The 13,204-nt window shown below is 27.5% G+C and overlaps 1 protein-coding gene across 1 annotated transcript; it reads left to right on the top strand.

Annotated features, from left to right (window-relative positions):
- Positions 1-11,561: 11,561 nt before the first annotated feature.
- On the top strand, positions 11,562-13,138 carry LOC127279088 (peroxisomal membrane protein 11B). The gene is made up of 4 exons (XM_051301229.1): positions 11,562-11,699; positions 11,787-11,922; positions 12,021-12,136; positions 12,299-13,138. The coding sequence occupies exons 2-4, from the start codon at positions 11,867-11,869 to the stop codon at positions 12,823-12,825; spliced, it is 699 nt and encodes a 232-aa protein (XP_051157186.1). The 5' UTR covers positions 11,562-11,699; positions 11,787-11,866; the 3' UTR covers positions 12,826-13,138.
- The last annotated feature ends 66 nt before the right edge of the window (positions 13,139-13,204 follow it).

Here is a 13,204-nt window from a genome sequence, read left to right as displayed (position 1 = left end):
TTGTCAACAATGATAACTATTAATAAATAATTATTTGAAAAGTGAATAAGACAATGCGCCTACTTTTATTGCAAAACTGAAAAAAATTTCAAAGAGAAATAAAGAATATAGAATATATATGTTTAATAAAAGACAAAGGAGATAGTGGTTCCACATATAGGATTTTGGCCAACAAGAGAGAAAGAGAGAGGCCTGCATAAATTTGATCCTATACTTGTGATCAGGTTGGCATTGGCGCGCCTTCCTTCCTCTTGGATTTTAATCCTTTTTGCTCCCTTTTGATCCATAACAATGGCCCGCGCGCTCCATAAAGCCGCACCCACACGAGTCGCGATATCGCACACACGTTTCACGATTTATGCCCCCCTAAGGCGGTCATTAATTTCTTTGAAACTTTCAGAGCAAGCCTCCCGAGTTACAAAAATATTATTATATACGTCTATACATAAGACTTCCAAAAAGTTAACATTTTTAAAAATTTTTTATTATTTTTATTTAAGAAAATATGTAAAATATAACTGTAAAATATTTAACCAATCCCAGAACTTGTCATTTTTTGACTGAGACAGTTGACAAAGAATGCCCCACATGTATACCTATATTTTTATTGTAATTTAACCGGTTTAGCTATTGCATGCAGTTCTACTTCCATATTGAACACAAATATGCACACTTAAAGCCAACCGTTGGCGGTTTAACATTTTTTAAGTTTTTTTGCTTTCGAATACGCTGCGAAAAGTCTAAGTTCGAAGATAAGACAATAAAAATGATAATTCTAAAATTCACTACCATTTTAAAGTTTGTGAAATTCTCTTTCGAAATAAAATCTATATTTAAAAATATAATCTGCACTTTGCTAGTGGAACGGTTTGAAATAGAATGCCCTATATTGTAGGGGAGAGCGGGGCAAAGACGCTAATGTAACGTTTATTTGTAAATATTTTCGTTATTACACAATCAATTTACGTGATTTTTTTTTCTAATTAATTTCAAACTAATTAACAACAAATTTTAATAATAATTCTTTAATTTATTATAAGCATGATTATTTAATTTAATTATTTTCAAGAAGATGCAAAAAAACGGCTTTGCCCCTTATGGCGGGGCAGCGACGTTTTTGCTTATATTTTTAAAAGGAAGAAAATTGAAGCCGTTAAAACTGTACGAACTTGCAGTAAATGGCCGAATATATTTGAAACATAAGTATTTAGTACATTTTTAAAATAATTTTAGTTATTTAAAAAAAAATAATCATTACTTGTATTTTTAACCTCACATTTTGAATTCGATTCTCCTCTGTTTCATTAAAATATCTACTTTAGGGCATTTCCACGAGAACAATTGAATTTTCGTCCGTGCGTCACGATGACTAAAACGGCTGTATCTTTTTTCAATTTGCTTATAAAATCAAAAAATTTTTTGGAAACGTTTCTATTTTCTTATCTTTTTGCATCGAAAAAAAAATTTGTACTTTATAATAATTTTAAAATAAGTTACAGACAAATTTAGGGATCGTGACGCACGGAAAGAATGTCCGCTTTTTCATGGAAATGCCCTTTACCATCTATTCAAATTGAAAAACAATTTAAATAACCGCGCCAAAATATAATGAAATAAAAAATAGAGTTACATTAGCGGCTTTGCCTCGCTATTCGCTACGTCCTTACGGACATGTAAAAAAGAGGCAGTATTAAACCAACCCCTTTTCCCCTCATCTAGTGAGAAGACTATTGGAAAGACAAATCTCCCCCTACTCATTCCAATCTTGGATATTTTTTAACGCTCGAAAATCACTCCAATTTGGCAATTGTTCTTTATTTATTATTCCCAATTTCACAAGTCCCAAATTTAAAATGTTTCTACCCGCGTTTACATCACGATTCCATGAGATTTTACATGAAGCACAATAAGCTGTTCTGTTTCTGAAAATGTCCATGTTTTCGTTGCAAGTGCTGCAAAGTTTTGTGGTTCGATGTTCATCGATAAAAACAATTCGTAAATTTGGATATTTAGATTGCTTTTCGATTAATCTCCTCGCAACTTTTCTTAACGGCATCCGCACGTGGCCACGCATCCATGGTGATATTTCAGGTGATCCAATCACCAACAGTTGTTTCCTCTTTACATCGCCAACCATGTAATTTGCTAAGAGATCTGTTTCACGTTGTACTGACATGTACTTGTCCCATTTCAAAGCCGCTATTTTTCATTTTTCAAAATAAGGTTGATTTCGTTTTAGCGCTGTCAATAAATATTCTGTTGATATTAAAATTTGTTGAGGATCTTTATGATTTACTTTGTCACGATATTTCTCACTTACTTGCAAATCGTGATAATATTTTTTATAATTCTTTGTCTCATTATAAAGAATGCTTTGTCTCTTATTCTCCTGAGTTTGCCACCTGTAAGATTTTGTAGAAATTTTTATATGTTTATCTATACATTTAATATCGAAATTATCATTCATTTTTCTTTCTACTCCAGCAAATCCAAATTTCAAACCTGGGTCAAGACCCTTGAACACTTCATATTTTGTTACATCTCGCGACTCTTGTTGCTGTAAAGGAGAAAAATTTGTTATATTTTTTGGTTTAACAAGATTATAAATTACAGACACAGCCACACCATCCGTCATGATTGTTTTGGAAAATTTCAATTTCTCTTTATTGACTTATATTTTAGATATGTCAAACATGTTGTTCCATCTTTCATCATTTTCATTAATTTTCTCCGGACGTCGTTGATTTTTAATGTCTTGATGTCATTTGTTTTCCAATTGTATTTCCTTTTTGATTGGAGTCAATTTTTTTGTAATTTCTTTTAATTGATTTTTTATGTTTGACAATTCTTCTGCATTTTTTGGATTATTTGCTTTTTCCAAATATTGAAAATTTCTTTCCAAACCAGTTTTTTCAGCATGCAGCAACTTTGACTTTTCTTTTAATGGCGAAATGATGTCTTTGTGCATGAGTTCTTGTGCTGCAATTTCATTGACGGTAAACTTTTCCGATGCTTTTTAAGTACATGTATAATCTGGTGCTACTTTTTTCAATTCAGTTTCCAACAGTTTTAACGCCGTATTCGTGTACCTAATGTACTTTAGACCAGGACTCATGATTGGTACAAGAATAAAACTTTTGATTCCTTCACGTGCAACATAATCTTGTAAACGATGAAAAAATATAAGAAATTTGTGACATTCCTTTCTTCTTTTAAGATCTCGAAAATCCAAATTTTCCAAGTTCAAGGCCTTTAGAGTTTCATTATCACATTCATTGTATTTGAGAAGATTGTCAAGTTTCGTTTTAATGATTTTCCTATGATTCAATTCTTCCTCCTCTTCATTGTCCTGCACTTTTTTTGTGGCCTCTTTAATATTACTTGTTTTTGTCGATGGCTTTGATGATTTGTTCTTACGTGTTGGTTTTTCCCAGTTTTTATTGTTTTTTTTAAATGTTAAACGTTCTCGATATTTTTTACCTCTATTTTTGCCCTTTGGAGGTAAATCATAAACAATTTTTCTTTGTTTTTTATCGCGATTTTGTTTTAATTTTTTAACGTTTCTAAAAATTAATTTTTCCACATGCGGCTCATAGGGATGCAACCTTTCTAATTCAGCACGTCTTGCTCTTCTTTCTTCTCGATACAGTTGTTTTATTTTTTTATTTTTTTTTGGCCCACTTCTCCCTTTTTTTCTTGTTACGTAATCTACGAATTAATTTTTTTTCACGGTAAACTCTTGTTCGCTCCTGTTGACGTTCTGTAGTTTCCATTTTATCCAATTTCATTGTAGATTTGTTTTTTTTAAATAATTCATGTTTGAAGAACGTAGCAAGTCGACTTCTGGCATGATAATGAAGATTTGTCAAGTAATTGACATTTAATTGAATTGCCATTTCCTGTATTTGAGAAGAGAGATTTGTGCAATTAAATAATTCAAATTTGCCACCCATGTACTCAGTAAACTAAGGAATAAATTCATTTTTCAATTTATTATGCATTTCTTTTTTGGCATCAGTTCTTGGTTCTGTAGAATTTTCTTTAAACAACGGAAATATTGAATTATAATCGGGACCTTGTTCGGACCAGATTTTACGTAAATAATCATTTGTGGGATGACGAAGTGCAAAGTTTATAAAAATTGTAACCAATATGGTCGTTCTCGATAGCACTTTGACTTGATTAATGACCAAATCCCGAAGTTCTGGACAGCAACAAAAAGAATCAGAAAATCCAGTCTTTATCGTAAATTTTGTTTGAAGTTTTAAATCTTCACCATCATCATCATCGTCGTTGTCGTCTACTGCTGCTGATGATGATTTATCGACTTTTTCAGGTGTTTCTTTTTTGTTTTTCGATGATTGTTTTTTGGGAGTCTTTTTACGGGTATTCTGTATTTTATCAGTAGTTTTCTGCATTGACTTTTTTGTGACCATTGATATAAATGAGACTGCATCTTGTACATCAGCTGGTTTACTTGTTGACGGTTGTGGTTCGTTGGCATAATTTTTTTGTGTCGATAAAGATTTTGGTATTTTAAATTTTTCTGTTGGTGTGTTTTTTTCATTTTTAGCTTCGTATGTTGTTTTTTCGCTTCTTTTATCACTGCCCAAATTTAATTTGAATCGCTTCCTTGGAATTGGGCTGCGTTTAAATTCATTTTTTTCACCCAAATCGACAGATTCACTTGATTCAATATTTAAAAGATTTAAATTTTTCTGCCACGACAAAGTTCTATCGTCATTGTTGATGTTTGATATAAAAGGCTGAGAATTGTCATTAATTGACATTAGAGTATTTTCGTCGTTAAGAAAATGTTGCTGAGGTTGTCGATGATCATCGGAGATGTCTTCTTGAAAAGATTGATCTGAACGGTAAAGAAAATTAAAACTTGGCAATGCATTTAGCTCTTGATTTAAATGTGCGTCTTCTTGAAGAGGAATTAACTGTTGATGATTCGTGGGTATTACTTCTTGAGATTGATCTTGACGGTAAACAAAATTAACACTTGGCAATGCATCTGGCTCTTGATTTAAATGTGCGTCTTCTTGAAAAGGAAACAACTGTTGATGATTCGTGGGTATTACTTCTTGAGATTGATCTTGACGGTAAACAAAATTAACACTTGTAGATGCACTTTGTTCTTGATTTAAATGTTCTTCATCTCGCGGAGGAAACAACTGTCGACGTACTCGATTCACATTACAATTCTGACCATTGTCAGATTGTTGACAACGACGCGGAAATAAGGGAGTAAATCTACTGTACACTGTACGAATACGATTACTATCAACACTATTTGAATTATGATTACTGCCCGAATTATTATCACTACGCCTTGGTAACAATGGAACATTGTCGCGAAACATTGCGTCTATTAATCGCATTGATTTGTTAAACGCGACGTTGTGCATTTTCAATATCTGCACGTGATGGAGGAGATTTTTTGTTTCTTTTTTCTTATCACTCATTACAATAATAAATGTTAAACAATTAACTAAAATCTATCTTAAAACTATATACATGTACAATAACACGGTTTATCAAAAAAAGTTTCTATAATGACATTCGACAATGTTTTTTGCACGACACACGCAGAATCTTGTCCAATGCAGCAAAGCAAAGTTTCCTTACAACATTCAGCAAAAGCATTGTTGACAACAAATTCAATTCAAACTCCAATAATGATCCAAGTTGATAGACTCGTAACACAACAAGGCCTGAGTAAAAAAATAATAATATAATATTTAATAAATTAATAATTACAATAATTCTTAATATTTAAATATAAAAAAAATTAAAATGGCAATAAGTAATAAGTGAGGGGCAGATAGCAAAAGTGGATTAAAATTTGAGTGCGAACAAAAGTGTGATAAAAAAATTGCGAGCAAAAATGGGTTTTTATAGTAATTTCAGGTTTAAAATATTTATTTAAATAATAATTTTAAAAGAAAATGTTTCCTTCATTAGACTTGACGGAATTTTTGTAGTGTCAAATTAAAAACTATTGTTACCCCCTAACGTTACAAAATTAACAAAATAAGTGAATTTAAATTTTATGTAAAATTTAATTTAACTTTAGAGGTTAGTGTTGCAAAAATACATTTTTAAACAAAACATATATTGTTAGAAAAAACATTTTTTATTTATAACTTGATATGAAATTTCAATTGAGAATTATAATTGATAATAATATATTCACATATATTATATACATATTCAATTTGTGAACTTTTTTATTTATAACACCTATTTTAATAAATATTAATTGATAAAATCTATTTTATAATTAATTTTTGTGATTTTTTCAATTGGTCAATTTTCTTCTATTTTTTTTGCACTTCAGTTGTTCAAGAAATTATATTTTTTTAATTAATGCACAAAACAATATTTTTTCACCTTTCAAAATCTGATCAATTTTTTTTAAATAGTCAAATTTTCAAAAAACTAAAACATTTTTTTAAGAAAAGACAAATTTGACAAATTTTTCATTTTTTTTTTCTTTTTTGCAAGTTTTTTTCTCATTTTATCAAAAAATCAGTAAAACTATTGTTTTCCTTACTAAAAACGAATAAAAATCACTATATATAATTAGTTTTATGTCAAATAGAAACCTTTTTACAAAAGTTTGAAGGGTGTATGGACACCCCAGTTACCCTTTAGAGGGTGAGAAAATTCAGTTACTTTTTATAGGGTTAATAGAATTGTCTTAAAAATTTAGCTTTAGAAGACTTTCTGTCTAATGACTACTTTATCAAATAAAAATTAGATTCTATAGAAATTTTTTTAATAAAACTTTTGTTAAATGAGAATTTTTTTATATAGAAATTCTTTTAATTGGAAATTCTGTTTATTAAAACACTTTTAAGTGAATATTTGGATAAATAGAACTTGGACAAAAGAACAATTCTAATACATAAAAAAATTTTTTTAATAAACATTTTTCGAGATATAAATTTTTTCATATGGAAATTGTATTACTTGAAAATTCGATATATTAGAAAATCTGCTCTATCACAGTCCAGTTAAATAGAAATTCTACAAAATCAGAAATTTGTTAAATAGTAATTTTTTTATATTAAAATTGGGCTCATTATAAAATCTTTTTTTTTTAATTCTACTAAATGTAAATTCGATAATTTTTAATTTGACACCAAAAAAAATCCGCCAAATCTAATGAAGAGAATATTCATGCGTCCCAAAGAATAGTCATCAATATCACTTCTAAATAGATAAATTAATCAAAATATCTTAACCCGTTTTTGCTCGCAACCCATTTTTACTCCCATTCAAATTATAACCCACTTTTACTATCAGCTTCTCAAGTGAAAATGTAAACAATATCGATTGTGTTATTCCATTTGCGGTTATACCCGAGATATCTCGGGGTAAATAATTTTAGTGAAATCCATGCAAAATCTCAATATTTTTTATTAAAAATTCTTACCTCACACTAAAGCCGAAAATAACAAGTGAAATGCAGGATAACTAAGAATACGGAAAAGTGACGATGAAACTGATGCTTTCAAAACAAAACGGTAACTGACGATGCAACTGATTATTTCAAATCAGAACGATAATTGACGATGAAACAGAGGATTTCCAATCAAAACGGTAACTGCAAGGTGAAAATAAAACTATAGAAATTGTTTTTTCTATTTAAACAAACACTATTTTATAAAAATAAATAGATAAAATACTTTTAATAGGTTTACAAATATTTTTTAAATATAATAATATTTATTGATAGACACATTTTTGAGTTTTGTTTTGTTTTTTTTTGAATATGTGACGCGATCTGAAGAAAGGGACTTTAGAAACTAAAATTATAGGTTATGTTGTGAAATTTTTAAGTGAAAATACACAATTTAATATATTTAAATATTAATATTATTATTAATTAATTAAGATTATTATAATATATTGTTGAAATTATATATTATATAATTAAGTATTAATGAATAGATACTTTAATATTAATAGTTTTATCAATATTAATATTAAATATAATTAATAATAATATCTTTATTAATAAATTTATTTTTTTGTTCTTTATTTGATATTTTTATTACTATTTTTCTTTATATTAATAATATTTTTAAAATATTAAAATAATTGTTATTTAAAGTTAGGGGCATTAAGGCATTAATATTTCAATTATCTTGAAAAAATGGAAGTAAAATTTTTAAGAAACTCAATTTTTTTAAAGATCTATTTTTGGCTCTTGGTAAAACTCACTTATTTATCAATTCTTAAATTGAAATTTTTCAAAAACTCGATTTACTTTCAAATAATTTAATAAAATACAGTTTTTCGAAATTCAAAATATAGAAAAAGTTTTCAATATAATATTTTCAAAAATTTAACTTTTCTTCAAAACAATTGGAATTAAAATTTGTCAAAAAGAAACCTAATATTTACAGAATAGACCTTTTCATGCTGTTCGTTCTGTCCTTATCTAGCGCATATAATGACGCATGAGTTGGAAGAGGACAGATTGATCAGCATGAAAAGGTCTATTTTAAAAAAATTTTATTCGAAAATTCAATAATTTTTTGAAATAAATATATATATATATATATATATAAATATACATTATGTGTGTGACGTCACAAGTTGGCAATATATTTTTGATCGCGAGCAAAGTAAAATAATAGAGAAAATTGCACCGATGCTTCTAGAGTGAGAAAAAATTGCACTTCCATTTACGATGAATATATTTACTATTAACGATTATTCCATCATCCAATATATTATAAATTCGATTAATTTTGTAAATAAAATACAGAAATACCGAAATAATATCTATTTTTACAAAAATTTATCGATTAATAACGCAAAAATTCTGTGAACCACATTCTACGATTGTGGGGAAAAAATGACGCCAAGCCAAGCGTGCACAAAATGGGGCGGATTTTCAACGATAAAATTTTCACGAAGCAAAAATTTACTATTTTAATTCAATTTAGAACCCGATTCTTACTTATTTGAAGAGTATTTCTGAATTTCGGACGAATAAAATAACTAACAAGAACACCGAATAGATCAACCAAAAAAATTTTAAACACTCAAATGATATTAACAAAGAATTCACTTTTTTACTTACACTCCTCTCTGCGACGAGTAGAACAATGAGGAACATGAGGAAGAAATGGTTTTAGTGGGAGTTTACTGGTAGCGCCACAAGTCGACACTTCCTGTCGTATGAAACCAAAATGGCGAATTTGAATTCAAAACGATCAACATAACCTGTATTAATCTCGTTTTTTCTATTTCAACACATTCATATTTTTTTTTCAATGTCAACCACCTTTTTTATAAGTGAATAAAAAACAATCAGTGAATTAAAAAAACAATAAAAAAGGAGGAGGCGTTGGCCTTTATGCTTTCAGCGTCAGAAATGCATGCACATGCGCAGTGTGAAAAATGGGAAATTTGAAATTTAAAAAATAAAATTGAAGTCTGTAAATAAAATGAAATTAAAATATTTGTTTTCATTTAATGGATATTTGTATATTTTATAATAATTTCTTTTTATTTTGTAATTGTATTTTTAATTATTAATAATATTTAAAAGTACATTTTTTTATTGTTTAATTGTATTTTAAATTAATAATAATATACACGTACATTACAGTTAATTTAAAATTTTTTAAGTGATACCACTTGACAAGAAAAAGTGCTTAAATTAATTTAAAATTGTTTATAAACAAATTTTTAAGAATAAAAATATTTACTCATACACACATTTTTGATTTATTTTATTGACTAAAATTGGTGTAAAATTTGGAAACTGAAAATAAGATTGTGAAAATAATTTTTTCTAGTTGAACAGACCCCATTTTATAAGGATAAATGTATAAAAGAATTTGAAATTGTTTACAAACATTTTTTAAGAATAACAATATTTACCAATAGACAAATTTTTGAGTTATTTTATTGAATAAAATATAACATTTTTGTTGACATTTGTTGCGCTTGAAGTTAGAAATCCTTCATGTCTAAAGGTAATGCAGATTTTCATTTTCAACTGTTTTTCCAAACATTTTTTAAACGGCTTTGCCCCCAATGACAAACATTTTTTATTTTTAAAATTTCACTTATATAAATAAAAAAATGAATTTAAATTTAATGCAGATCGTGTAGATAAATGATTCATTTATTCAATCGAAATGTTTTTAAGACCCAAGTGCTTAAAACTATTTTTTAAATTTGAATCTTCGATCAACGAAATTTTCATCTCTTCCTTGCAAAAACTATTTTTATATTATATTTCTTATTGTACTTAATATTTTCGAGTTTTTTTCTTTTCTAATTAATTGCTTTAATCATATTAATAATAAACTGTAAACAAAAATTGTATTAGATGAGAAAGAAGAAAGATATTTTGAAAAACGCCTTTGCCCCGCTCTCCCCTATATATTGAGAAATAAGAGAATAGTATCGCCTTCTATCTTATCAGTGTATAAACTAAAAGAGAAAAAAAGTTTCCTTCTCGGTTTCCTCATAATTTTAACTGAAAACTAATATTAAAATTATTCTTTTTTAAATAACAATTTTTTGAAACTTTACTTTCTTTAACTGCTTTAATGAGACTAAAAAAACTAATAAGAATAAGAAACCCCGGTTCTTGAACTTGAAAATGATAAAAAAAAACTTTTAAATCTTCTCAAGAATAGCCTCCGTGTAGGATATCCCGAATATCCGGATGCTGTTAGGGATGTTATTTTTCATTTGCAGGCTACAGTTAAGGGAAATGAAAGAAAAAACTAAAACTCGATTATATTTTCAAATAGCAGGTACCTTTAGAATATGTTCCACTTCAATGATTGTAGAATAAACAAGACACAAATGTATTCCATATACATTATTTAAAAATTAAATTTAAAATACATAATATATTTGTCAATATAATTATCATTTTATTTAAAAAAATAAGAGAACGAATAAAAAATACCACGTACCCTATATACTGTGCATTTTCGCGCTATATTTCCAATTTGAATATATTTCCATAAAAACAATATTATACTAATTTAAAGGAATATAAATATTGTTTTAATATTTAGTATACTTATAAAAATAAATTTCTAAGAATTCAATTCTGATGGAGCTTGTGAAACCTGTTATAGCATTCGTGTTCATTCTGAATAATTTCAGTTTACCTGGCAAGCTATTATCATGGTTAAAAGTCAAGAATTTAAAAAAGACTTCGTACTAAACTATTAGCAAAGGAATGTATGTAATTATGTATTTATCAAAAACAATGAATTCAATTATAATTATACCAATAGTGGTTAAACTTGAAAATAATAATATTGGCTGACTCAAACATGCAACACCTACTTCGATAAATACAGTAGATTATTACGTGGTTGGGTCAGCCTATATATTCATTCTTCTATTGTTATTACTGATTGATTATAGATATGGAAAGTTGAAAATAATCTTATTCTATAACCATCCGCAAAGATAATTTCTTTTAATTAACAACGGTTCAAAAACATATTTAAAGTTTTGTTTACTTAGCAAGTTTTTATTTTAAACGTTCCCGCTTTTAGGATTGAACTGACAAATCAAAGTCGCATGCGCGATAAAATAAACTTTTTTTTCTCGGCAAGACATAAGGACGTACTTAACAACAAAACAAATGTCAAAAGAAATGTTTAATCTTTTTTATGAAAACAGTATCTAAAAGTGTTAGTTTAAAAATTAAGAGAATAAATACAACTGATACATTTATTAAAAAAAACAATTCATTTTTAATATTGTATTATTATTTTCAGGTGTTTTAAATAAATCTTATTTACATATTTAGTATACGGCTGGTTATATACTATATTTTTTTAATAATTTACGCTTTAAAATGGATGCATTCATACAATTAAACAATCAAACTGCTGGTCGTGATAAGATTATAAGGTTAGTTTTTACTCGATATTTTTTTAACTATTTTTTTAAACTTATTTGATACCTACTTATTTTTCATAAAAATTTGAGTATTAATTTTAATTTATTAGAACTTTGCAATACGGCAGTCGTGCTTACTGGTTTTATACTCAAAATAAACACAGTACAGCTTATTCTGTGGATGTTTTGAAAAGTCTCGAATACACCTTCAGCTCATTTAGAAAATGTGAGGGAATTTTATTTATTATATATATATATATATATTACATTTTTAAATTATAAATTACTCAGCACTTTTGTTTGTTGATCGTATTTTTATTTCACCATTTCAAAGTCCAATTCTCCATTGGTTTTCTTTTATAATTCAAGAAATTTTTCTTTTTTGCAGTGCTACGACTAGGAAGATGTTTCGAGAGTCTATACTCTACATTTTCGACAATAAATTATCCCGATGTGGTTATAAGGATAACAATGTCCGTATCACGAATTTCGAGTGCTCTCTTCCTTTTGGCTGATCATATTATTTGGATTGGTCGTGTTGGAATAATGCAAGTTGACATTTCCAAATGGACTTCAATGTCAAATCGTTATTGGTTAATGATGCTTATCATGAATTTGACGAGAGATTTTTATGAAATTCTTCAAATTTTAAAAGACTGTAAAACAAATTTATTATGGAATAGAGCCTCAAAACGTAGTGTATTAAAATATTACGGTCAAGTTTGCAGTCATTTCAAGTATCGCACAGATATTATATCGGATACAATTAAAAATGGTTGCGATATTTTTATTCCATTGACTGCATTAGGTTATACAAAATTAAGTCCTGGTGCTGTGGGAATATTAGGTGTAATTTCTTCATTAATAGGAATATACACTCTTGTTTATCCCGCTGCAAAATTGGTGCCATCGTGAAAATGTTGTTTTACAATTAATTATAATAATTAGTATTCGCTCATTATATATATGTATATTGATAAATTAATTAATATGGTAACCAAGAAGACTTTTTTTTATGGCATAATGTTAAAATATTATTGAACAATTAATATACATACATTTTAACATAAATTATCAAGCATTTAAGATACAAATTTATAGTTTTACAATCTGATATAAATATTATATAAATATACCTTTACGAATAATGTTACACAATATTCATGGTTTATATTTTTGTATAAAATGAAAATGTTAGTAATATATGTTGACAAAAGTTCATTATAAATTTTGTTGTTTAATTTTAAATGTCTAATATTCTAACATTTTTAAAGTTGTTTGATTACGATTAGTT

This window comes from Leptopilina boulardi, unplaced genomic scaffold (genome assembly GCF_019393585.1).
Source record: "Leptopilina boulardi isolate dan_hultmark-lab unplaced genomic scaffold, ZJU_Lbou_2.1 LbouV2_112, whole genome shotgun sequence".
NCBI lineage: Eukaryota > Metazoa > Arthropoda > Insecta > Hymenoptera > Figitidae > Leptopilina > Leptopilina boulardi.
This window is presented reverse-complemented; position numbering and strand designations above follow the sequence as displayed.

Excerpts from the sequence above, each read along its gene's own strand:
- LOC127279088 (XM_051301229.1), top strand. The coding sequence starts at position 11,867 with ATGGATGCATTCATACAATTAAACAATCAAACTGCTGGTCGTGATAAG. Across the intron at positions 11,923-12,020 it reads GGTCGTGATAAGATTATAAG|AACTTTGCAATACGGCAGTC; the intron begins GTTAGTTTTTAC and ends TTAATTTATTAG. Across the intron at positions 12,137-12,298 it reads CTTCAGCTCATTTAGAAAAT|TGCTACGACTAGGAAGATGT; the intron begins GTGAGGGAATTT and ends TCTTTTTTGCAG.